This window comes from Molossus molossus, unplaced genomic scaffold, assembly GCF_014108415.1.
Source record: "Molossus molossus isolate mMolMol1 unplaced genomic scaffold, mMolMol1.p scaffold_m16_p_4, whole genome shotgun sequence".
NCBI lineage: Eukaryota > Metazoa > Chordata > Mammalia > Chiroptera > Molossidae > Molossus > Molossus molossus.
In genome coordinates, this window is record NW_023425377.1 from 24,092,103 (window position 1) to 24,119,365 (window position 27,263).

General features: G+C 41.5%; 1 protein-coding gene across 2 annotated transcripts in view; it reads left to right on the forward strand.

Annotated features, from left to right (window-relative positions):
- Window positions 1-27,263, forward strand: part of HTR4 (5-hydroxytryptamine receptor 4) — a 135,103-nt gene that overhangs the window by 25,315 nt on the left and 82,525 nt on the right. For both annotated transcript variants that reach the window (XM_036240244.1, XM_036240245.1), the window contains exon 2: window positions 6,611-6,683. In XM_036240244.1, the coding sequence (XP_036096137.1) occupies window positions 6,658-6,683 (26 nt within the window). In that variant the 5' untranslated portion in view covers window positions 6,611-6,657. The remainder of the gene's footprint in view (window positions 1-6,610; window positions 6,684-27,263) is intronic.

Below are 27,263 nucleotides of genomic sequence, written 5' to 3' on the forward strand. Positions count from 1 at the left end.
TATGTGAATTGAGCATGTATCCATCTTTAAAATTGGAAAATGATTCAAAATACTTTAGGTTTTTTCCCCCCCTGGGGATATGAGAGGCAGAAATAACGTGGACTATCGCAGTCCTACAATTTTAGCATTGGAAGAAACCCCAGCAGTCGCCAAAATCACAGCTCTCATTTAGATAGACACCCTTACACAGACCCACATGCTACCTAAATGCCTCCAATGATGAGAAACTCACCTCTTTGAAATTTTCTTTAATTTCTGCAAAGCTGTCATTGAAATGTTTCCCTTTGCTCACCCTGCCCAGCACCCTCTAGCCAAGTTTCTTCTGCAGTTGGGGAAATTGAGGCCCAGATTGGTGAACAGACTTGTGAAAGGGAGCAGAATTTGCCACTCTGACATGCGGGTTATTTTAGGTGGTTTATTTTGAAGAAACAGCAAAGGAAAAGCTCTGAAAACTGAGCTGAAGTTACCCTTTGTAAGAAACATTTGCATTTATAAGAGAAATCTCCAAATCAGGGTGTCTCCCTCGTGGTACCAAGAAGAGAAAGATGACTCTAAATCTCTGTAAATTCTTATTAGTGGAGAAAGTAAGGACTTAATCTCTGTAAACTCTCATCAGTGGAGACAGTAAAGACATAATTTGCATAAAGACCTTACCTTTGTTTACTTTGCTTCTTTTTGGTAACCTTTTATAACTGTCCCCCAACCCCAACATCTTCTTATGCCTTTAGCTGGAGATGTTATTTAAGGTGGTGGCTTGGGCCATTTGGAGAGTTACTTGTATATTACTCAGGATTTGGGTCTCTCCCATGTATACAGGAGGTATATATGTTCTTAAACCTGTCTGTCTTTCTCCTTTTGTTTGGTTGAGTGGGTGTATATTAATGCATAACTGTGCATGAAAGAAACTTCAGAGTATTCTGAATCAAAGGACAAGGGTAAAGATGGGGTGTACTTACCTTTTGGGTTTGCTCTTTAGATGCATGAGGCAGAAAACTAAAGGTTGGAATAAGCGTGGGATGGCATAAATAAAATGTCTGGGGGAAGGAGGTCTCATCCAAGAACCTAGAAGGTTAAGGGAAAATTATTTTTCTTCCCTCAAATTGCTTCAGAAGGGAACAGTGCATTAATAGCAGGGTTGGGCTGTGACTCCAGTGCAGTAACTCCTGGTCCAGTGCTCCTACTATATGTCAGGCTTCTGCCCTCAATTTTGCAATTTAGATACATGTTTTACTTATTCCTGACACTTGTCCAAAACAACAGTATTGAAATATGCCTTTTGATAGAGAAATCTAACCCATGTAAGCATACTCCGTAAAGAAACATGGTCAATCCATGCACAGTTATGCGTTAATATACACCCACGCAACCAAACCAAAGGGGAGAAAGTGCAGCAAAGCAAACTGAGCTTATGACACAGCTCCAGGTTGGCAGCTGTTGGCATTGTACCAAACTACACTGTATCTGACTCCAGTTGGTAGGGACTCATTATAGGTGAGTCCTGTGCTCACGCTTCTTATAATAGAGATGCAACTACACACCTTCTGTTAACCATTAACAACTTTTCCACAGCAGTCTTTCAGAGTACTCTGAATCAAAGGACAAGGGTAAAGATGGGGTGTACTTACCTTTTGGGTTTGCTCTTTAGATGCATGAGCCAGAAAACTAAAGGTTGGAATAGGCGTGGGATGGCATAAATAAAATGTCTTCCCTCCCCCCCTTTTTTAAGGAAAGATCAGAATCTGAATGTATTCATCAAGGAGAAGCTCCAAGGAATCTGATAGAGTTGTTTGTTGCTGTAGCTTTACTTTTGAATAATTCCAGTGGCTTGAGCTTGTCCTCGCCTTGAAAGATACTGAGACCTTTATTTGTACTTTACATGGTAGAGGGGTTTGCTTGATTCCCTCTCCCGCTCCTTTCCGGGATTTGCCATGTTCTTTTTCTGGTTATTATCTAGAACTGTTTCTCTGAAGGGGATCAACATAGGGGGTATCATTCCTTGTCCCCTAGACCAGATCATTGGATATAGCATGACTATCACTAAAACACACACACACACACACACACAGTTTAATTGCATTCCAAACTGACAACTTAGAAGTGACATAGTGTTTGTACCTGAGCATAGGAGATGCTCTCAGTTGATTTAATGACTAGATAGTGTTTTGTTAAGGAGATTGAAATAAAAGTGTGCAAGATAAAAACACTGCTTCCTTGCAAACCCCTCTCACTCGATGCAGTCTTTCTAACAAGAGGTGTCCCTGTAGTTGTGGCTCTGATAAGTTACCTCTGGTGAGCACAGCAGAAAATAGTGGACAGTGAGCAATCCATCAAATCAGAATAGGTACTAGTCACCAACTTCTCTTTTGTTACTGTTTCTTTCTCTCTGACAAAATGCATGCTGTCTCACTGGCTTGCTACATGGCAATCATTTTCAGTTTGCTCATTGGGTTTAGATGAGCAAAATATAACAATGTATAGCATGATTGCTAAAAACTAAATTCAACTGAGCAGATTTGAAGATCTAATTGGCATTATTAAATGATGCACAAATTGGGCAGCATTTTATCTAGCAAGCAGAGTAACCCTTTAAAGACAAAAGGGTAGGGCAAGGAAGTCGTTAGTAAAAGAAAAATAAAAGTTTATTGGAGGAGAGTAAGAGTGCTGGGTGATGATGACTTTTCATTGGCTGAGCCCAGCGGTTTCCATTGGCTGGGCATGTTGTTGGGCAAGACGAAAATCTTCCTTCCTCTTGCAGGGGTACTAAAGTAGATACGTCCTCCTGTTGGAAATGCAAGGTGATCTCTTCCTGTTTAGCGTAAGGCAGGAAGGCTCCTTCTGTAGGCCTTCCCAATGCCACTTTCAGCTGAGATTTCCTTTACTAATTTCCACACTATGAATATATAAGGTTTTCCCCATGTTGTAACATTTTCAAATGCAGCTTCAGTGAGATGAACTTTTACTAGCTTTTAACTGGTTTTCCTTAGTTCCAACCCCCCCCCCCCCAATCTGTATACAAACACAATATTGCTTTTATGATATATTACACAGGATTCTTTTGGTTGCAAATAATGGTTGGAACCCAAGTCAAATTGGCTTACAGAGGAAAAAAAGGAATTTGTTGGCTCATTCAAGTATAAAACTGTCTTAAGATGCTGCTGAATGTTAAGCCTCAAATTATGTCATCAGGACACTGGTATTCTCTGTGTTGCAACTCTGATTTCCTTTGAGTAACTTCATTCTCAGGCTCACCCCACAAAGTGACAATGATGGCCACCAGTAACCTCAAACTGAAAGTCTATCACTTTAGCAACACGGAGGAAAAAGAGACTCTTCCTGGCAAAAATCCCAGGTCTGGCTTTCACTAGTCTAGCTGATGGACTAATTGTGATCAGGGAATGGACCATTCTGATTGGCCAGTCCTAGTCATGTGCTCATCACTGGAGCTAGGGGTTGAGGCAGGGGAGGGGTAGTTCTGCAAAGGAAAATCAAGGCACTGTTTTCTGAGAAAGAGGGAATCAACGGTCAGCAGAAAATCACAGCAGATGTCCACTTTCATCAGGAGATCCCCTTCCTCTAGTTGACAAGGAGTATGCAAGACAAAGCTTGGGTTTGGGAAGTCACTACCCTGGGTTCTACTCCCAGTTTGGGCAAGGACTAGCTGTGAGACTTTGGCAAGTCAATTCACCTGTGTGACCTTCAGTCTCTTCATCTAGCATAGCGATACAAACTCAGAGATTGGAAGAGGAGGAAATAGGACAGTGTCTGACACTTGTGAACACTTAATAAAGGGTAACTTAATAAAATAAAATGATTTTTGCTACTTTTAAAAATTATAATATTCTACTCTGGGATGATAGTTCGTGCATTACCTCCCAGAGAGAAAGTCACAAATTCTCAAACCTCAGTTTCCTCATTTGCAAAACAAATTAACTATTTTGATGACTCAACAAATATCTATGAAGTGAACATATCAAACATTTTTCTAGACACTGAGGGTATATATAACACATATATATATATTAGCGATCAAGATATAACCACACTCTTGAAAATGATATTCTCGTGAGGGAGACAGATGACTAATAAAGGAGCAATTGAGTACAGGTAATATATGTGCTAGTAAGATAAAATAGAGTGGATAAAGAGGATAGAAACTCATAGAAAATGAGGTCTGACATTTTATTAGATGATCAAGGAAGAACTCTGTGGGAAGTAACTTTGGAGCAGTGTCCCTAAGGACCCGAGGGAGTGTCTAGCATTCTGGGGAGAAGAAGCAGTAAGTGAAAAAGCCCTGAAGTGAGAGCCTACTTTCATAGTCAGAAAGTAGCAACACCCACAAGCTCAGGCAGTGAGGGGGTAGGCCATGGCTAAAGTGGAGATTGGAGAGGAGCTGGGGCCAGGTCATGTCAGGTTGTGTTGGCCATGATATGAGTTTGGATTTAATTCTAAGTGTGACAGGGAGCCACTAGGATGTTATGCAGGCAAGAAATGATCTGACTTACATTTTAAAAATATTATTCTGGCTACCGTGGGGAGAGGAGACTACAGTGTGGGGCAAGCAGGGGACCAGCTGGGGGTGGGGCGGTGTTCCAGGGAAGGGAGGTGGTCGCTTGCTTGGGCAGGGTGCTGGTTCTGGAGGTCATGAGAAAAAATCAGATTAAGGAGTCATTTTTCAAGTAGAGAGAATGAATTTGCTGATAGTTTGGTTGTAGGATGTGAGAAAAAGAGGTAGGTTGGTCTTAGCAACTGAGTAAAGGCTGGAACTATTTACTGACATGGGCAGTGCTAGGCGAGGGGGAGGTTTTGTGTTGGGAGTGAGAAACGAAGAGTTCAGCTAGAAATGCTTTGTATCATCCAAGCTGCAATGTCAGGTGGGCAGTACGAGTCTGGGAAAGGCCTAGGCTGGAGCTATCATTCTGGGAACCTTCACTGAATAGGTGGTATTTTTAAGCCATGGAAATGGAGGTGATTATTTCAGGAGATGATTTTAGATAGAGGAGGAACGAGGATGGGGACCTGCCTCTTCTATTGTTAGGGCTTCGTACTTAAATATTTCAAGTCAAAGATTATTCCAAATTCAAATGTAGAAGATAGAGGTGGACAGAGCTGCTTGGCATGAGGTCAGAGTCGGGGTTCAGAGACCTGCAGGCTGAGCCTTCCCCACGCCTGCCTCAGACCCAGAAATGCCCACAAGAGCCCCTGTTAATCTCAGAGTCTCTAAGGAACAAACACTGTAAAACCCAACGAGACCTACATCCCTCCCAGCTCTGGTGGTCTGCCGCGCTCTTCTTGGCTGCCAGGCATGTGTGTTTGGTCCACCCCGACCAAGGCACCCCAGGGCCAGGGCTGAGTTCCATGGTTCTGTGATGTAGATAAACAGATTTACAGTTTCATCTTGCTTAGATTTGATTAGAAAACCAGCAGATGGAATTATAGAATATCAGAGCTGGAAGTGAACCCAGAGATCATCTCTGCCAGTCCTTTCTGCTTTTGAGAAGTGGATGATGAAGCTCAGAACAAAAGAGGGACTTGCTGAGGGTAACCTCAGAAGCAGCGGAGCAGGTTGCGCCCTTCTGTTCTCAGAGTCTTCATGCTGTGGCACAAATGTGTTGAAAAGCAAGAATTCTCCTGAAATATAACACTGTGCAGTCAGGTTTGAGTCTATTGAGTGAATATCATTGAGTGTCCATCTGTTAAAGGGTGTAAGGTCTTCCGAGAGTCTGTGCTAGAGGAACTTTTGATAGCTTGAAAGTCAACTTCCCTTGGACTGGGAGTTCTCAGCCTGGGGTTTATGGATGGGGCTCAAGGTATCGTGGGCTCCCCAAAAAGTGTGCATGTACATGCAAGCACTTCTGGTTTTTTCTGGGTAGAAAGTTCTCTGGAGTTTACTGCATTCTCAAAGGGATGCATGATTACCCACCCTCAAAAAGGGTTTAGCAAAATTTGAAAATCTTTATAGAAAACAATGTGATTGACCATTTCAAGCAATGTACTAGTTTAATCATAACAATGTAGTTACATAGTTTCACTAGCCAATGTCCTGATGCAGATCATATAACTAAGCCGTTTCTGGGAAGAGTACAAAAATAACAAATAAACTGATTACCACAGAATAAAAAGGAAGTACCGGTATGTTTTAATCTCCAGGAGATTAGTAAAATATATATATAAAAACTTTTTGCAACATCAGTGGTGCCATACCTCAGTATGCCAATAGTTTTTTTTAAAATCCTTACCTGAGGATATTTTTCCATTTTATCATCAGATAGAATGGGAGGGGGAGAGAGAGAGAAACATTGATGTGAGAGAGACACATCAATTGGTTGCCTCCTGCACAACCCCAACCAGGGCCGGGGATGAACCCCAAACAGAGGTTTATGCCCTTGACCAAAATTGAACCCTCAACTCTTTGTTTTGAAGGCCAGTGCTCTAATCACTGCTCAGGGCCCAGTAGCTTTTTACTGTAGTCTTTTTCATTAAATACTTTATTGGTACTCTACAAAAATCTTAATAAAGAAGAAGCAATGGGTATTTGGCATTTTTTCCCTCTTCCAATGTATTTTCCTACATTCCCCGATCATCTAATTTTTTATTTATTCTCACATTATAGGACCCTGTGGGTACTGAAATCCAGCTCACCCATGCCTATTTCCTGTAATGGACGAACTTGAATCTAATGTGAGGTATGTGACATTTCTGTATATAGTGTCATATAAATGATGGTCATTTGAACTACGAGCCCTCTGTAACAGCTGATGGAGTGGATTTTCTTCAATATTTCATACACAGTCATGAGTGTGGTTCTGCTTGAGTATTAGTGTTTCATTTTTGCTTCTGCTTAAATGATAAATAAACATGCCTATAAATCTTCCCAGATGCCTATACTAAAGGTCGGCACTATGGGGGATATGCTATATGAAAGTAGATTCTCATTTCTCTAACAGGAAGAAAGAAGATGTATTTAACAGCATAAAAATAATAATATCTATCTGTACAGCTACACTTTGAATGTATATTTAAATAGCTATAGCAGGTTCTTGATTGCCCATTTCTTTTTTCAACCAGGTCATTAGATTATGTGGCATGATGTTGCATGGTATAGTTATGTAAAGCTAAATGCTTTTTGCTTTGTTTTCCTGTAATTTCCAGCTGCCCTTGGAGATCAAATAATAGGATGGCTCCTGGGGAAGTTATTTCTTTAAAGGCTTGCTGCAATTTTATTTGGCACAACCAAAAGGTGCAAGGAAACTGTATTCAGGAAGGCATGAGTGTTATGGATTGGCATTTGAGGCTGAGGACGAGGACTAGCCAGAGATACCCATAGCTGGAAGACGTTCTGTGAAAATACACCCTGGTGTAATCACAGGACAGTATTTCTTTCACTGGAGACCTGTGGAAAAGCATGTTGCAGGTATAGATCGGGGGCACTGTGCCTCTGTGTTTCATGGTGTAGAACGCTGTGACAAAAGGGAACTGTCAAATGTCCCTACAGAAATTCTTGTGTAATGTAACTAGGCTTCCAAAGATGTACAAAACCCAGGACTTCCTTAAGGAAGTGTCTTGCACGAAATCCCTAGCACATGGCGAGTATTTAGTAAAAGGCTGTTGATCAGCCAGTCTTTGATGTGACTGCATATATTTCCAATGGAGTTGAGTTCTGTTACACCTTGATGTGCAAAGAGGCTCCGACTACTTAGCAATGAAATATTTTACATTCTCAACAGAAGCATCGTGGATTGTGTTGTCTACCCAGCATGCTGACTTGGTTCAGAGTCTTAGGACTTGAAAGCAAATTTTTAAGCTGGTGATATATGGTTAATTTTCCTTTAAAAGTATGTGGTATTATTTGTCCAGAGAAAGCAGAGTGGAATCTAGAGAATATCAATTTTATTTTATTTAATCAAAAGACCAAAGTTTGTCCTGGCCAGTTTGGTTCAGTGGTTAGAGCATTGGCCCATGAACCGAGGAGTCTTAGGTTTGATTCCTGGTCAAGGGCACTTACCTCAGTTGTGGGTCTGATCCCTGGCCTTGGGCTGGGGTTGGGGTCATGTGGAAGGAAACCAATCAATGTGTCTCTCTCACGTTGATGTTTCTCTCTCTCTCTCTCCATCCTTCCCTCCCTCCCACTCTCCCTTAAAAAAAAAATGGTAAAATATCCTTGGGTGAGGATTTAAAAAAAAGGCCAAAGTAAACAATATCTATTGACGGTGATAGGTTATGAAATTGTTTTAACTTTTAGACACTGCATCAAACTGTGTCAGTTGGTTACAGTGCACTTCTTTGGGGATAATTCAGAGAGTATGATCCCTAACATTTGCAGCTTTTCAACATTTATTTATAGCAGCATTGGATTCTAATGGCAGAATACAATTCAATTAAATGAACATTAGCGTCGGGTGCTGTTTATCTTGTATTGCTCAGGATACAAGATGATAATCATTCCCCAGAATCTTGTCTGTGGACCATCCTCTCTGTCAGATTTCTAGCCTGATCCCATCAACATGTGCTCATCCTCACCCCTCCCCCTCTCTACCTGCAATATTGGTAACATACAGATACCACAAACTTTCCCCCCATTTCTTCCTCAGTCCAACATCTGGAGGTGTCTGTGACAAAGGATGTATTTTAAGCTCACATTTACCGAATTGTGATATGTGGATCTCTAGTAATACGTAATGATTTTAGGTGGTATATGAACATCGTTTTATTTTTTAATAAATATTATTTTAAGGTAACCGTCTTATCATGACAAGTAATGCTATTTTGCACACTTATGGTAGTGACACAAAGTTCCTTTGGAAATACATTTATTTAAAATGGAAAAATAAGTCTATTTAAAGCAAATGTTATGTGATTTAGAAATATTCAATAACAATGAATGTGAAAAGTATCACAGGGGTAATATACAAATGACCAGGGTCTGGAAACTGGTATTCTAGTTTATAACCAGATAAGAGTACATTTTATTACTTTAAGAGCAGAAACCATAATTTTTTTTTTTTTTGGTAAGAAAATGTCTTCACTTAGTAAAATGCCTGAATAAAGGGCAAGCTGAAGGGCCTAAATCCCTGGCACAAAAGAGGCATTTTTTTTTTTTTATCCTCACCCGAGGACATTTTTCCTTTTTTTGTTCAGATAGAATGGGAGGGAGGGAGAGGAAGAGAGAGAGAGAGAGAAACATCGACGTCAAAGGGACACATCGAGTGGCTGCCACCCCACAACCAACCAGGGCCGGGGACAAACTGCAACCGAGGCACGTGCCCTTAGCGGGAACCGAACCTGGGTCTCGCTGGACCACAGGCTGATGCTCCAACTGCTGAGCTAAACCGGCCAGGGCAAAAGAGGCATTTTTTACATGTGTTCAAGATAGGAAGATGAGTGAACAGAGGAAGGAGTAGGTCGGAGAAGAGACACGATTCAGAGAGTCTGGGCTCTGCTTGGAAAAGGGGGAAATGTCCAGTGTCATGGTGGCTGTAAGGGACTTTGAGAGTGGTCAGGTTGCTTATCTTTACTTGTTGGTTTGTTTGAAATGTGTGTGATGTGTGTGCTGATCTTGCCCAGGACCCAGCTCTTCGGTAAAACTTTCTAGTTTGGGTAGGAATGGAGTGTTGGATATTTACTATATTTGAGGATATCATGAGCATAAACTTAACATGCATTATCCCACTGAATTTTTAAAACAATCCTCTGAGGCATGTGCCATTATTATATTCATTTTACGATGTGTGGTAACCAAGGCCCCAAGAGGTTCATATAACCACACTGCCTCCTACTGTACTACAACTATTTTATGTGCATAAGTATGTGTGTGTGCGTGTGTATTGGTGAGATGGCTGACATGCCTGTCTGGGTAAATGTGATTTACAAGAAAGGGTGCAGAATGGACACCCAAAAGGCACAGGATGGCAGAAAACTAGACAATGCTTGGGGAAGTTCAGAAATCTGAGCAAAAATGTCAGGTTTTGATAGGCTATAGAATTGAGAGACTCCAGCCACTTTTTCCCAGATATCAGGGCACAGAGAGGTTCTAGTTGACATTTAGAGCGCAATAAAATGTATATTTAAGTGTTTTGTCAGGCCACCCTGGCCACTTCTTTGGTTGTTTGGTTTAATTGAACTGAATGTGCCAATGCAATCGGATCCTTACTTCTATAATCTGTCTGTGTTCTTTGCTACAACATCAGAAACGAACTTGCTAACATACTCAAAGGTAATTTTGGAGCAGCTACAATATACAGGCTCAGAGAATTAAGAAGAAAATGCCAGTGAACAGACCTTCCAGATAAAGAACTTAGGGAGTTCTTGTTGAGCTCGGAAGTGGAACAGTGGCCAACCACAGGAAGAAATGATCAGTATATTTCTGCATCATAGGTAACGACCAACCATTTCCTCTTCCTATATGCTGCTCAAAAGTCCTGGGCGTGGCATCTGATTGGCCAAGCCAAGTCACGTGACCACTTGCTGTCCATCTTTCCTAACAGGAGGCAGGTACCACTTAGGAAGATGACATACAGTGGAGGAAGGTTAAGTCTTCCAAGGATATTGGTGCTTTTTAAGAAGGGGGAATAGAGGCTGAGTAACCAACATATGACCAATGTCCAACTTCATTCATTTTGTAGCAGTTGGGCTTATCTATGGTATTTAAATAATGTTGCTCCGTGTTTGTCACACATTCATTAAGCACGTAAACTATGTGTGAGGAACAGTTAACCTATAGGCCTGTTCTTACGGATCCCACAATCTAGCTAAAGGACAGTCACCCAAAGAGAATTCGAAATAACAGAAGAACCCTATTAGTGAGATACACAGTGAGCTGTATTCTCTCTGAACTAGAAGGTAAGACTTAAAAAGAAGAAATACTAGGGCTTGATTTTAGACTTGTGAGAAACATTACTAGCATTTCCTTCTTTCTTTTTTAAAAATTTATCTTTATTGTTGAAAGTGTTATAGATGACTAGCATTTTCCCTTAAGGGTGTCCATTGGAGAGAGCAGTCAATGTAGGGTGGATTGAGTCGGGATGAAAAGCCGGCAGTGAATCAGGCCCTGGTTGGAGAGGCTCCTACCCGATGAGTCTTCTCCTTTGGTGAATAGTGTCTCACAAACTTAGCAGTCAGCAGGCAGCTCTTTGCAGATGATCTGACACCCACCTGATGTCGTTGTTTGGGTCTTTTTGCTTCTTGTTGGGGCTCTGGAGGAGACAGCTAAATTTTTTGTTTGTTGGTTTGTTGTTGTTTTTTTGGAAGGTTGAAGAAAGGGAAATGAAAACAGTGGCTTTGGTGACTTTTTAGCAAAAACTCTTTGTAGAACACCATCAGCCCGAGGGTGGTGGTGAACCTGGTGTACCTTACCCCAGTGCTGTCCCCAAGCCCTCGAAGCAACCGACTATGGCTTATTGCCTGACTTCAGTGATAGCCCATGCTTGCTCTTTGTCTTGTTTTGGTTAAAGATCAGATCCTTTCCAGTGACAGGTGGTTTTCTTTAGCTTAAACGTGATCCCTAAAGGCAATCCAGGTCTCCATTCTTCTCTTCCTGCTGTTTATGACAGTTAAAAAGTTCCTGCTTTCTAAGAATTTTTTCTATCAATTTCTAGTTCCAGAATGTACAGTGTTTGGGTAGGAGATAAGTAAGTGGAGGAAAGTCCCAATATATACAGACTCTTTCTTTGAAGATTTCTCAGGATAATAACCCCAGACTCTGAGTGGAGAAAAAGTTTATTTTATATCCCTTTTTCTTTTTACCTGTGGCTTCCTCCTGTCCTTGACCCATCTCCTTGTCCCATGGGCTGTCCATACGTCCCTGCTGCCCTGTTTCTCTTTAACAAGAACACCTTGGTTTAAGATTCTGTTTCTCCTCTACAGAGTAACTGTTGTGCGTTGCTTCTCATTTAAAAACAAACAAACAAAAAGCATCTTGTAGGAATGATGAATCGCATAAATGGTAGCATTTTCCTCCCTTTGCCAGGGTTTTTGGGAAACGCAGAGTCAAATTTGTAATTACCACTAGCATGTATAAAAGATCTCTGGGCACTCACAGTGGTTCTGCATTTTATTTTTATTTTTCCAATTTCTTATGTCACTTTATCTTCTTTCCTTTGCTTTCTTAACACTATCTTATTTGGTTCATTTTTGTATGTCATTTTAAGAAAGGAAGGACAAAGGGATAAGGAAAGGGAGAAAGGAATTCAAGAAAGAACCAGTTTTCCAGGGAAGGTGATCTTCTTTTTTTCTTTTTCCTTTGGTAGGACTTGATTCCATGGGAAGCCTCTAAACATTTTTAAACAGCAGAGCAAAAATGGCAAGCTTTTGTATAAAACACAGGAAATCTGAATTAAATACCAAAAGTTGAATATTTAAAATTTTTTTTAAATTTATTTGGGGGAGTGGGGGGGGGGGGCATCAGTTTGTTGTTTCATTTATTTATGCATTCATTGCTTGATTCTTGTGCCCTGACCAGGAATCGAAACTAATACCTTGGTGTATCGGGATGATGCTCTAACCAACTGAGCTACCCACCAGGGCCTAAAAGTTGAATACATTAAATATGAAATGCATACTCTTAATGTAAATGCAGTCACCTGAGGTTCACATGTGATAACATGAATTAAAACCATAACACAATTACCAAGTTGCTTTAATTCTGTCAGAGCACTAAGTTGAAATTCATTACTTCAAATCAAGAAATGAATTAATTGGAAATCAGTGTGATTATAAGAATTAATTGAAATGATCCAATTTTGGCAAAGAATAAAAGAGCAATTTTTAAAAATAAAGGAGTTAACTTTGGGCTTGATTGTTAATACTGGTGACAATGCGTGTATTTCACTGATGTCTGAGGATGAAGTTGGAATTTTTAATGCTAAATACCCTAAAGCCTTGAAATTACTAATAGAGTTCGAAATCCATGTGTACACGTTGTCAGCCCTAAAGACATCAATCTGCAATTGATCTGCAAGCAGAGTTAATTTGTTTGTGACCTAGCATCAGAACGGTGAATATGTACAACTTTTAGTCAGTGAAATGTTTTGCAGGAACTCTCCCGTCAGGCTTTGAAATTGCGACATGCCTTAGCATGGAAGGAGAAAGTGAGTGGGTACCTTTTAAAAGGAGATATTTTTATGTTGCTTTAGAAATGTAAATGAGAATAACACTCAGTTTTCTTGCTAGACTGATAAAATGGCGAGAATTCAGTCCGTCTTGGGATTCGATCAGGAGCACAGTGAATATGAACTGGAACTCACGCTGTGCTAAAGCTGTTTGTGCTTCACGGAGTCACGGGGAACCTCAAGCTGGACACCCCAGAACTACCGGAGGCCGGCGGACTCACTGACATTTCTAAGGCAGTTGTCTCCTGCAATGTGTGAACTTTGCTGCTTGTGGAGCCTTGAACTAATTATTTAATGTCTCTAAGCCTTTAGTGTTGGCATCTGAAAATGGGCTTTTTGAGAGGATTATAAGTAATGTAAACAAAACTCTTAACATCATATGTCATTCATAGTAGGCAGTGAACAAACAGTAAATACTGCCCTTCGTCATCACAACCATGGTGAGATACAGGCTTGTATTACTCCTAGGACTGCTCATCAACTACCACGCTCTCTAAACTTCTCGATTGCTTAAATTTAGTATCCAATTCACTGGTTGACCTTATTTTTTAAATCAGTTGTTAAAATGTTTGACTTGTAAAATTTGTCCTCGATCGTACCCATTCTCTGGTGAGGAAACCAAGCCTTCCAAGGGTGATAGGTGACCTCACTATTGGGGCTTATGAGTGGCGTAATTGGCTGAGACCACTTCTGTTTTATATCCTATTTGGTCCTGTTTTCTCTGTAGCCTGCACTTTCCATGGATTTGGGCATGTTCCTGTTTGGGAATGGGAGGATCTAAGACTGAGCTGTGTGTCTTTCTGACTCCAAGTCTTGTGCTCTATTCAACCCAGCCAGCTCTCTTTCAAGGCATTTGTCCCTTGACCGATGACCTCTGTTTAAAGGGAAACACCTCCGACCTGTTTCTGCTTTTGAACCTGTCAAGGACCAGTCAGGAAGATTGGGACTGTTGTATATATTTCAATATTTCAGTGGGTCACAGAGCTCCCTGGAAGGGCAGGAAGAAGCGGGTGTTAGGCAGAGATCAGGAAGCCCATCCCTGCCACACGCTGCCGCCGCCACTGCATGTGTCGCTTAAGGAACCGCTTGCTACTGTGCTGACTGCTGAAGGCACCTCCAGGTACTGGAGGAAAATGGCTCCTTTTTCCCTCTCACAATCCAGTTTCCCAGTGTGAGCCTCCCATTTGGAAAACAGCCAGAGCCAGTGGACCAGGAAGTATGGAAAGTGTAGTTTTCAGGCTTCTACCCTCTCCGATGAAGATGAGTGTCCAAAACGAGGGCGAACGACAGCACGGCTTCTTCCCTGTGGTGCTTCCTCCCGGAACTTGCTGCACTGGGCTGCAGGAGCCCCCCAGCTCACACGGGCTCCCATTCACACAAACCTCTGGATCTGTCCCTGAGTCTTCATCTCCTTGTGTGCAGGAATTTATCCTTTGCCCAGTTCACCTCTGCCAACTGCTTTTGGGCATTTGATTATTACTAAAAGTGGGTGCTTGTCAGTGTCCCTGAATTTGTTCTGCATCCCAACCTGAGTTCTGCCAGCCTCCAGCGCCAACCGTTCCACTGAGGTGCTAATCTGAATATATCCTGACGAATGACCCGTCTCCAGGACACCTGCGTTGTGCCTTGGATCATAAAACAGAAGGGCCTTTGATACTGCAAATCCACATTATTATACATGTAAAGTGAGACGAATATGCATTCTTTGTACTACTTGATCAAAAGGTGCCCTACAATTGCTTTAGAAGTGTTTCAGAAACCAGCAATACAGTGTTTCCTGTTCTCATACCTAATCTTTTCCCAGGGACACACAGCAGGGTTGGGTCTCAGTGAATGTTGGGATCCACTGTTACACGTTCTTACAGTTACCACTCACATGCATCGTTCTGGGTCCCTGGCCTAGTCCACCCTGGGGAATCCAGTTTCTTTTCTCATGACACCTTGCCATCCCTCACGGCAGCTTGGTTCTTTTGGATTCCTGCCAGCCATCACCAAGCCTTATTTAAATCTTTAATTTCAATAAGATTGTTTTTCTAGGTAGTTCCACTTCTGTAAATCCGTGCATGTAAATAGCCAGGTGGGGATTGAGGTATTGCCTAATTAAAAAAAAAAAAGCTTTTACAAGATCTCTTTAACTCTCAGCTTAGCCAAGTCAGGATTTCTAGACCTAACAGGATTAGAGTATGGTCTGTATTGAAGGTCACCTGGATTCCAGGAAAACTGAGTCTTTTCCCCCCTCTTTATAAGAATGGGTCATAATGAGATCCAAGAATCCTATGACTGATGCTGAGAATTATTTGAAATCCTTTCCAAACTCCTTTCGATAACCTGGTGGCTTGAGTAGGGTTTGTAGCTTCTTGAAGTCTCACAAAACACAGAATACAAAAGAAAACAAAGGGTTTCAGTGAGGTTAAGTGATTTTTCCTAAGCCCACACAGCTAGCAAGTGATTAACCTCAGAGGAAAACCCAAGTCTTTGCTTCCTAAATCACTGCTGTTTTCAAATTACCTTCCAACATTCCAACGACAGTGAACGATTTCATAAAGGGTATATAATTTAGATGAAAATGTTACTTAGTTAAACATACCTAAATCTGAAAAATGGATTCAGACAATCTTCAGAGAATATTAAATCACTTGTTACTTGCTGCCTTGATCATTACAAGAATAGTTTGCTACAGTTCAGGGGTTCAGATGCTCCCTAAGCACGTGACCTATCTGATCTCCTTTAAACTCTGTGAGTTCCTTACCGTGTTTGTGTCCCCCTGAAATTCATGTGTTGAAACCCTGCCCCCCAATGTGGTGAAGGTAGTATGTGGGGTCTTTGGAAAATCATTAGTACAGCTACTTTGTTAATGGGATTAGCAGTGTCATAAATGAGCCCCCAGAGGGCTCTGTGCCCTCCACCCTGTGAGGTCTCAATGAGAACAAGGCCATCTGCACAACAGGAAGTGGGCTCTCACCAGACACCAGGTCTGCTGGCCCCTTGACCTTGAACTCCCAGCATCCAGAACTGTAAGGAATAGATCTGTGTTGTTTCAGCCCCCAGTCTAGTGGCCCAAACTGACCGAGACACTCACGGTTAGGGATCCTACTATTACATCAGGGTAACTGAGGCAGAAAGAATCATTGGTTTGTCCCAAGTTACATTTCTAGTAAGAGATGAAGCTGGTATTTTCACCCACATGTGCTAGATGTCAGAATCTACCCTTTGAGCCTCACAGTCTGCTTGTGCAAAGGTTTCTGTGTGGTGGGGGGGCCTAAAATTAGGCATTTTAGACTTGGGCTCCTGTCCAGGTTTTTAACATGAACTTAAATGCCCTTAGGGCTGCCGGGCCCTCTCCAATTTATCAGAGTAACAGTGATTCCTATTGTCCGAAAGAAGCCTTTTGAACTATTATGTTTCCTTCCCCAGCCACACCTTCCAGTTGTCAGGGGGTCTCATTGGCGGCCAGGCCCTGAGGCTCTTTATTTTACCGCTTAAGTTTGGAAAACTGGTAAGAATTATCTCCTACTTATAGACCGTATTACGATATTTGGTACCTGCGACTTTCTCCGTGGAAATTTGCTTTATTACCACTTTGCAAATAGGGTTGTGCTGAATTTAAGACATTTTTTTCAATTAAGGAATTGGAACAGGTTTCTAAATAAATACCTGTTAAATGATTACCATTTTAATCAGTCAGGTAATGCTGTTCAGGCAGTGTTCTTATTTGCATTTCTAAAGAACTAAGAATAATCGCTTTTTTTTTCCCCTCCTCTGCCCACTCACTTTCTCCTTAACTTATAATGGCTTTATTAATTTCAGTGCTTACAAAAGGTTTTATACAAAGTACTCATTGTTGAATGTTCAATACTATCATGCCTTTATGCATATCAGATATAGATGCATATTTATTAGAAAGTCTCACTATGTATAGTGTAACTGACATTTTTAGCCTCACCTTATCTCAAACGTTATCATTGTTTGTTATATTTATAAGTATTGCAGTCCAAATCCTCAAAAGTTGAATTCCAGAAAAAGTGTATGTATAGATATATAAAACTAGAAAGTCATTTTTTCAATATGAAAAAAAAAAAAAAAGAACTTACCAGCACTCAAAAAATGTTGGTAATAGTAAATGAAGGTCCAGAAGTGTGGTCACGCTGCACAGAAGGAAAAGTCATGTCAGGTATTTTGGGAGGATGACTCTAGCCAAGTTCAGGCTGGATTACCGTGGATGACAGGAGTTAGGGGCTCAGGGACTCAATTAGGAGACTGTTATACTTGTCCAGGGGAAGGAGGATGAGGCCAGAACTAAGACTAATGTGGGGATAGAGGAAGAGGACACAGAGGAGGTAGAATTCATGGTAGAAGGTGATTAACTGCATGAGAAGGAAGAGGAAGGCCTTTTTTTTTTTTCAATTTTTAAATTTATCTTTATTGTTGAATGTATTACAGATGTCTCCTCTTTTATTCCCCATTGACCCCCTCCTCCCCATTCCCACTCCTCTCCTGCCTTCCCCACACTGTTGTCAGAGTCCATTGGCTATGCATATATGCATAGAAGTTCTTTGGTTTATGTCTTCCTGTCCCCCATCTCCCTTCCCTTTGAGGTTCATCAGTCTAACAACCAATTTGTACTTCTTAATTCCTTCACCTTTTTTACTCATCCCCCTCCCATCTGTCAACCTACAAAAAGTTCTCTGTGTCTATGAGTCTGTTTCTGTTCTCCATGCTCATTTTGTTTGCAGATTCAACTGTTGATAGATATGTATTTATTGCCATTTTATTGTTCATATTTTTGTTCTTCTTCAAGAAGATCCGTCAGCATTTCATATAAGACTGGTCTGGTGGTGATGAACTCCTTTAGCTTTTTCTTGTCAGGGAAACTCTTTATATGACCAACAATTCTAAATGATAGTTTTGCGGGATAGAGTAATCTTGGTTGTAGGTGGTTGCTTTTTATCACTTTGAATATCTCTTGCCGCTCCTTTCTGGCCTGCAAAGTTTCTTTTAAGAAATCAGCTGAGAGCCTTAAAGCAGCTCCTTTGTAGGTAACGGACTGCTTTTCTCTTGCTGCTTTTAAGATTCTCTCTTTGTTTTTAACCTTTTGCATTTTGATGATGATGATGCGTCTTGGTGTGGATCTCTTTGGGTTTATCTTGTTTGGGACTCTCTGTGCTTCATGGACTTGTATGTCTGTTTCCTTCACCAAGTTAGAGAAGTTTTCCGTCATTATTTTCTCAAACAGGTTTTCCATTTTTTGCTTTCTCTCTTTCCTTTTTAAAGGTGACCATGGAGAAGGAGTAGAGTACACAGGGAAATAGAGCTGAGTTTGGAGCTGGTTAAGATGGAGAAAACTGTGAGACATTTGGTGATAAACATCTAATACCTCATTGGTTAAACTGGTGTGGAGCTCAGTGGGGTAATGTTTTGGGGAAGATTCTGATCCCATCTACTGCATGATGAGTTGAATAGACTAGAAATTGACCCTCAAAAGCTGTGATGATGAGCTCTCCAAGTATTCCTGCAAGGAGGCTGCCTAGGTATGAAACGTGTTCCTTCTTGAGACTTCCAGAATCATTTCGTTCTCTTAACTTGCAAGTATTAAGGAAGTTTTGTATAATATGAATGTTTGTAAAACTGACCCTTCCCATCTCTTAAACTCAGAAAACTTATGGAAGCCAGCCCCGTTTTACATCTTTAGGGAATCTGGAATAAGGAATTCTTTCCTTTGCACTTCATTTCTAGTCCATGTGATTGTAAGAATTGAGTCTAAATTTTTTTCATAGTAAGTAAATTTTTTACGACTCATGAGGTTAATGATATAAGAAATGCACAAGTATTTGGAAAATAAATAGTGCATTTAGTATGAATTTTAGACAAACTATGATAACTAAGTATTTAAACTAAATTAGTACTTTAATAAACAAAATAATTTTTTTTTCTCTAAAAGAGAGTGTTGTGATAGCTTGTCTTGGGATTGAACTGATTTTTATCATTGAACACTGATAGAAGTTTTGAAAAACAAATTGAGTCACCCCAGAGAATCCTGAGACTCAGGAAAATTATGGCCGATGTCTGTTTTTAACTTTAAACATGTTATTTTCTATCGTTGTGTTGTTGATGGACCACCATCACCCAGCTTGATACTTCTGATTGGTGGGGAGGAGTACCAGCCAGCCTGTCTTCTATGTGGGAGACTGTACAGGCCTCTCAGACCAGTTTCCTGGACAGTCAGCCTGATGCCAGCATTATGACTTCCTACTCGAACAAAAGAGGAATTGGTTGTGGGTAGAGATCAGTCTTTGGTATCCAGGATCGTGGGAACAAAATCAGAAGAGAAAAAGGTTCAATCCACTTCAGAAAAAAAAAAATTATTTCTAAGAACCTCACTTTCATTGTTTGCAGAACCACTGATGCTGCTAATTAAGAACAGGGAAGTTTAAAGGTATTTAAAATCTTCATAGAGTCAAAAAACCCTAAGAATTTAGTCATATTCTTTGAAAAAAATCTGTAATTCATATTTAGTTAATTGTGGCATGCTTCTATATAATTATGTTGAACTGACAAGGTTTTACTTTGTAAAAAAAAAATACCCAGTAACCTTTTTACACCAGTTTAATTTTAGCACCATTTTATTTAGAATTATGTAACCTTGATTCTGCCACCCTCTCCTAACCTTCTTGTCATTGCTGTCATTAGCCCTCACTGTCTCTTTTCTGAATGATTGGCATCATCCCCAAACTCCTTTCTTGACTATGGCTGTTGCACCTCTAATTCATTTAGCAGCCAGGTGACCAGCCATCTTTCTGTAGCCTAAGTCAGATCTTGCCCATCCCATCTTCTGTCAATTTCCTCCTTACACTTCGAATCAGAACTCAGTTTTCTCCTACAGATCCCCAAGCCTTCCCCACCTCCCCTCTACACTCCCAGGGCTCTGCGTACAAATTACTGTTATCAATTGTTTATAATTATCAGAGTTGTTCATAATTATTTGTTTAATGTCTGCCTCCTCTGCTGGGCTTCATGGACCGCATGGACCTGGTTGGTAGCACACTGCCTGGCATGTTACAGTGTTGGAGAAATTTAACTAAAATTGAGAACACCTTTATATTTCACTTGACAGCTCCTCAGGCATGCTCTCATCATCACTGAAGTCCTGTCTTAGATAGGTGTGCGCCCAGAGGATGTTAACAGCCACCACCTTTACCTCCTGCCACCCCAACTGAGTTTTATTTGCAATTATGGACTCTGAGGCTATGGGACTTGGAGAGGAAGTGGGAGAATGGAAGGAACACCCGTTCTTTATCTGAAGTTGAAAGGTGTCTCCTGTGGATGTGTTCACAGATTTCAGGGCATGGATGGGACTTCTGGTGACAGGGGTGGTGGTCTCTTTATTTTGTGTCCCTTACCTGGGATAGACTTCTTTGCAGTGCTGCCCCTCCCCCAACCTATCCTGCTATTTCTAGTAACAGGTATTGAGCACTCAATAGTGTAGGTCCTGTGTTCAACCCTTTAGAAGCATTTTCTCATTCACTCCATATAACAGTTCTAGGAAAGGGGTGCTCTTACCATCTGCATTTTATAGGTAGCAACACTGAGACATAGAAAAAGTAATGAACTTGCCCAAATCCATGGAGCAGGGTGGAGCCAAGGATCCAAACTTGGGAGGTCTGACTCCTGAGCTCCAGCCTCTGGCTACCGTGCTACAGCTTCCTGCGTAGCCCTGCACCGCGTATTAGACACTGGTGTTTCTCCATCGAGTCCCGAGACCACCATTCCTCATCTTACTGCAACAACTTCTGTTACTCCAGCTGTTTCGATTAATTCTGTTATTTCTCCTCTCTGTACTACAACGGCAGTGCCTTGTGTCATGGAGGTGCCCCTTGGAGGAGATGAGGCCCATTTCAGTAGACTCTCTGTTTCTCTTTGACTGCCTCATTCTTCGGGAATTCTCCCTCTAATCAGAAATCCATTTGCTGCATTACCTCTGTCCTCTTTTTCATCCCTAGAGGTGGCTGAGATCAGCTGGGGACCGCAGATGTTAGCACAATAATCGTCCTTAAGTGGCCTCGGGAGAGTTGAAGCCTGTCTCCGTGTCGGAATTCCCACTGCGTGTCCTAGAAAGAGGCCCCTTACTTCTGCTAGAAAATTCCAGTCTATTTTTTTTAAGTATGTCCAGGTAGTTAGTTCAGTTGGACTTAACAGTTAATTCAGTCCAGATCATTAGGTATTTCAGTGAAGAAAAGCAGCCACAGTGAGATTGTGTCAAATTGGGTGACATTTTCATAGGTTTGGCAACGGGTCTGCCCCATTACTCCACCTCTCATTTCCTGTGCTGCTGTTCAACATGTTGCTTTCTTGTTTGTCCAGTTGCTGTGCCCACATCTTTCCAGAGAGGGTGTTGTTGGCATGTGCCTCCTGGGAGGAGGTTCAGCCGCTGACTCTGCTCTGGGCTGGAGGGCTTTCCTGAAGGCCATTTCACATGGCCTTTGAAATGGTGCCTTCCTACCTCACTGAGAGACACTGGGGCAAGGAGCGCATTTCCACTCAGTCCCCGGCTATTTTCCAAGCAGATCGCTGTGGCGTAAGGTCGATGGATGCCTTCTCTGCTCTGTCACAGGTTCCCTGCTGTCCTTTCTCTCCTACTTCGTGTCACTGCCGTGTCATCTTCCATCTTGCTCGCCCCGTTTCCCCTGGTTCTCTCACTCTCTTGCCTTTGCACGCTGCCCAACACTTCCGTTCTTATTTGTCACCCGTGTTTTCCCAACACTTCCGTTCTCATTCGCAACCCGTGTTTTTCCAACTCTTCTTTTTTCTCAGCATCACTATCTTCCCTCACCTCTCATGCGGTTCACTGGCGAACACTTCCCTTCCGCTGCACAAGTGGCTTTCTGAAGGCATATTTGCATACGTATTTATGAACAGACAAGTGTTCACCGACCATCTACAACATGTATGGCTGTTTGTGGTTAAAAAGAAGTGGGAGGTGACCGTTCTGGCTAGTGATAAGATGTCATAGCAATAACGTATTCACATGATATTTCAAAGTGTGCAGCTTCCACATGCATTGTTAGCCAGTCCCACAGCATCTAGCCGATAGGGCTTATCGATAAAAAAAATAAAAACGGGAGAGGTTATGAAAGAGATTTTTTTTTGTGCATGAAGTCACACCATGGTATATGACAAAACCGAGATTGGAATACAGATGTTTGGACTCAGTCCACTGGTTTTTCACTATCCACGTGGACGTGAACATAGGTGTATCATAAAGATATGTCAGCATGATAACAGTGATGGTATAAAGATGCTAAAATATAGGTAGAGAAGCATAATGTTTTTATGGTGTTAGGCTTAGGTTGGGATATTTGGAAAGCTTAATTGGAGTTTGGTGTGTAGGGAGAGAAATTTTTCCTGTATCCTTCTAGGTTCTTGGGCCGGTCTAATGATAAAATTGACATGAGACAGATTAACAGGAGAAAAACAAATTTATTTATGTATTTATGGGGGCCACACAAAGATAATGAGACCCAAGGACAAGTCAGACAGTTGAGCCTTCTATGCCATTTTGAGCTAAGGAACAAGACAGGGGCCTGGGGCTTCAAAGGGAAGGAGGGTAATTCATGGGATGATAAGAAGAGCAGATGTTTAATAACTAATGTTTGTCCTGCCATACAGACAGGTCATTTAGATAAGAAGTTATTTCTGGTAGTAGCTCTCTTTCTGGGCCCCCTGTCTAAATTCTTTTAGGTTATTAAGGGAGAGATAAAAATTTTTCTTGAGTCTGCTGGGTCTTGATTGCCTTCAGCTTAAAATAATCCACATGCCGAAGTGGCACATTTAGGGGAGGCTCGTCCTGAACCCCATCGGGTGAGCAGTGGCTGAGATCTGAAGACAAATTTATCCATCAGGATAGGTTGGTTTTGCAGAAACATAATAGGTACATGATGGAAAGATTAGTCCATAAATTGAGGTTATAACAAGTAGCTGGCATCAGGCAAATCCAGCAAATGGTAATACTCAGACCACGGCAGTATTGGAAGTTGATTATTTTAAGCCATGTGGATTGTTGCCCTTAGAGAAGTTTCCCAAACATACTAGGGGCCCATCTACACAGCTCCCAGAGTGGACTACTCAGGGAGACCCCAGATGCTGAAGTGGCTGGGGCTTGGGGCAGTTACTACAAGAGATGGTCAGAAACATAGGGATGCATTTGGATACCAGTCAAAGCTGGAATGCACATCGGCAGCTGGGTCTCAGGATCCATACAGAAGCCAAGAGTTCAGAGCTGGGACATAATCCAAATGAGCCGCAAGGATGACTTGATGTCAAGTATTGTCAGTAACTCAGCATGAAATATTGAAGTAACCTTTGAATTCACTGGATTGTGGATGAACCAGATCTCCAAGGCAAGTTCTAATAATGGGAATGTGCCCTGCAGACTATTTATCGAAAAGGACAAAAATAAAAGGAAAATTCAGGGTGAGTTTACATTAACAAGGGAGATTTCATGAGAATCTATCTGCTCCTTGAGGTATAGGAAAAATATAGGTTATCCATGTGGTGGCTAAATATTTGATGAGTGCTGTTAGAGTTTCAAGCAAATTCAAAGTCATTTAAGCAAAAATGGACATTTTATTAGCTCACCAAACTGGAAAGTTTATTAGCTGTACCAGGGCCTCAAACAGTGTCCATGAAATTGGCTTCTCCTTCTCCTCTGCCACCCTCTTAAGCAGGGTCTTTCTATGTAGCAGGTCCTTGAAGTTCCAGGCTTACATCCTATCAGCCTCAAATGCAGATAAAACTAAGGTTTTCTTTGCCTGTAGTTCCAACAAAGTACCAGAAAAAGTCCTTGGTCTAGTTTCATTCATTAACCATCTCTGAACCATTGTCGTATGCATGGTTTTTTATTTTAACTTTTTTTAGTTTTCTTTTTTTTAATTTATCTTCATTGTTGAAAGTATTACAGATGTTGCTCCTTTATTTTTTCTATTGGAATTTCCAGGGGAATAAAACATGGTAACTGGCCAGGCCTAGGTTGTGTGCTGTTCCGGGAGAAATGGGGGAGAATAGTCATAATCCCACCCAAACCACATGGACTAGAGTAGAAACGAGATGTTTCTCCCATAGAAAATGGAGTTCTTTTACCGAATGCAGGAAGGATGAATTCTTGATAGTCTAAAAGTGCAGGTGTCCCATATAGGGACCAAAGTCTTTCCATAAAGGAGACTAGCCTCGAAAGGCAGAGTTCTTTGAAGTTTGCTTGTGAAGGAAATTCTTTGTCTACTTAAGTGAGATCTGAATTGTATTATTATGTAAAATGATTGTGTCATCACGGACAGACCAGATAGTGTTTAGACCAGGAGTTTGATGCACTTAGTAGGTGCTGATAGATAGGTGTGCCAGGTGGTAGGTTCCAGTGAATTGACAAGGCTGGAAGGCTGGTTCTTAGGGTCTAGAGAGAGCGGAAGTCTAGAGAAGACAGCTAAGAGAACATAAACCCTATTGTGGTGGTTGGTAGATTGCACTACAAGTTTTCATTCCACAACCAGGCAAGAGCTTGGTTTTTACTCTCTGGGACTCTCAATTCTAGGCAGAAGACTTATGCTAGATCACCTCTCAGTGACTGGTTGCTTGTTAGGAAATGGAAGACATGAAGTTCAAGCTCTCTTTTGAATGTCAAAGAACCTTTTCTTATTAACGAGCACTAATGACTCTCTGTAGTTCAAACAATGATTAAGGTTGACAGTAGAAATGTAAATCTCACTGGAAGGAATGATTCTGCTAATATGCCTTCCCTATTTATGGATATTATTCTGACATGTACAAATATGCTTGTGTCCGTATATGGTAAGTGGGTGTATATGTGAAGAGGCGGTGGTGGCTGTTCTTCTAACTAAGTATATATTCCCAAGTGGGTGTGAGTTGTGTGGATACAGCAGCTGTTGGGTCTCGGTGTGGTTAGTCACATACTAGGCTGTGTTTGAGATGTGAAAGACCATGACAGCAAAGTCAGGTCTTCCCCCAATATCTGAGTATCATAGAAGCCTGGAGAGACCACCAGGGACTTTCCACCAAAGCTCCTTCCAGTAGAAATATAATGTGAGCCACGTAAGTGATTTGAGATTTTCTAGTAACTATACTAAAAATAAGTCTGGCTGGTGCAGTTTAGTTAGTTAGAGTGTTGTCCTATACACCAAAAGGTGGTGGGTTTGATTCCCGGTCAGGGCACAAACCCAGGTTTCAGGTTTGATCCCAGGTTGGGGCACATGCCAGAGACAGCCGATCAGTGTTTCTCTCTCTCTCTCTCCCCCCATCTCTATCTCTTTCTCTCTCTGAATAGCAATAAAAAAATAAATTAAAAATAAATAAAAAGACAAGTGGAATTAATTTTAATAATTTATTTGATTCAACATAGCTAAAAATATTATTTATGCATATAATCAATATAAAAAATGATTAATGAGAGAATTCCATTTTTTTGTGCCTAGTCATAAAAATTTGTGTGTTTTCCACTTACAGCACATGCGAATGTGAGCACATTTCAGATGTTCAGTAACTCCATGTGGCTGGTGACTTCCATAGTGGACAGTGCAGTTCTGGAACACGTGTTCCAAGGTCAGCAAATTATTCAAATGGGCTACCTCTCCCCATTCTTTTTTTTTTTTTTTTTTTTTATCCTCACCCGAGGATATTTTTCCATTTTTTGTACAGATAGAGTGGGAGGGAGAGAGAGGAAGGGAGAGAGAGAGAGAAACATCGATGTGAAAGGGACACATCGAGTGGCTGCCACCTGCACGACCAACCAGGGCCGGGGACAAACTGCAACCGAAGTACGTGCCCTTAGCGGGAACCGAACCCGGGTCTCTCCGGACCGCAGGCCGACGCTCTAACCGCTGCGCCAAACTGGCCAGGGCTACCTCTCCCCATTCTTATCCTACCTTCCACCCAACTACAAACACCGCCAATGTATCACTCTTGCTTCCCATGTCCCGATTCTGTGACTTGACCGTCCTCCTGAACAGTTTGCAAGACACCTACTACCAACTGACCAGTTACTTGGCAAGTCATTTTGCCAATTAAAGCCATTTTGCAAATGCAGATGGTTCAACCTCTGTCTTTTTCCCCATAGTCTTCCAACTTCTTCTCTGAGGCTGCTGAGCTCTTCCCGGGTTCTGGTGCAGGTGTTCAGCCCCACCTTGCCCCTAATAACCATCAGGCTCTCAAGAACAAGTTTCTTCTCTCCCCACCCCACCCCCAACCCCCATTTGACCAGCAAATTTCGTTTCCCACAGTTTTGTCTATTGCCTGTCCTTATACCTGGCTATTTATAATGGGTATTTTCAACATGAAATGCCATAGAGCTTATTTTTTTCTTCCTTTTTAATAATATCAACTGCCTCATTTCTGAATAAACAGACTACATTTTCCAAGCAACTTCTTTGGACCTGAGATGTCTCATGCTTTTCTGTTTTCTTTTGTGACTCTGTCAAGTTACAGCTCATTTCCTGCTTTGGCCTTCTTTTGATATCCCTCCTACAGCTTTCATGGTATTGGCCAGACCAGGCAAACTACATGGAGAAGTGTGGGAACTCCCTTCTTGGCGGACTTTTACTGGAATTTCTAATATTGCATTGTGCCCGTAGCCAGGCTGCAAGGCTTCGCTTCGTGCTTTTCTCGGGCTTTGCTGCAGATCCCTGTGGGTCGCCCCACACTGTCCATCCATAAAATGTGGTCCGCGGCAAGAACCTGAACAAAAACAATTTTGTTTTGAGTTGAGGTCAGTGCCTTAGGTTTCCACTCCATTATTAATGTAAACGATTGCCCACTTTTCCAAAAGAATTTGCCTTCTTGGTCAGGAGAGACATTTTTACCCAACTTAGTAAAACATCTGAATTTTCTTTGAACCGGCATTGTTTGTAAGTGCATTTGGTTTATAGGCACCATTAATTGTAGTTCATTAGAATTTAGTAGATTATTAAAACTGGAAGGGAATTTAAGATGATCTGGTCCAATTCCAGTGTTTCACAGATCAGGACAAAGAGACCCAGTGGTCCCGAGGCCACCTACAGTGAGTCCTAAGCAAAGCTGGATAGAGTTTCCAGTTTCCTGACTCATAGGTCAGAACTCTTTACCCCCATATTTTTTTCCTTGTTTCTTTCTTCCTCCTGCCCT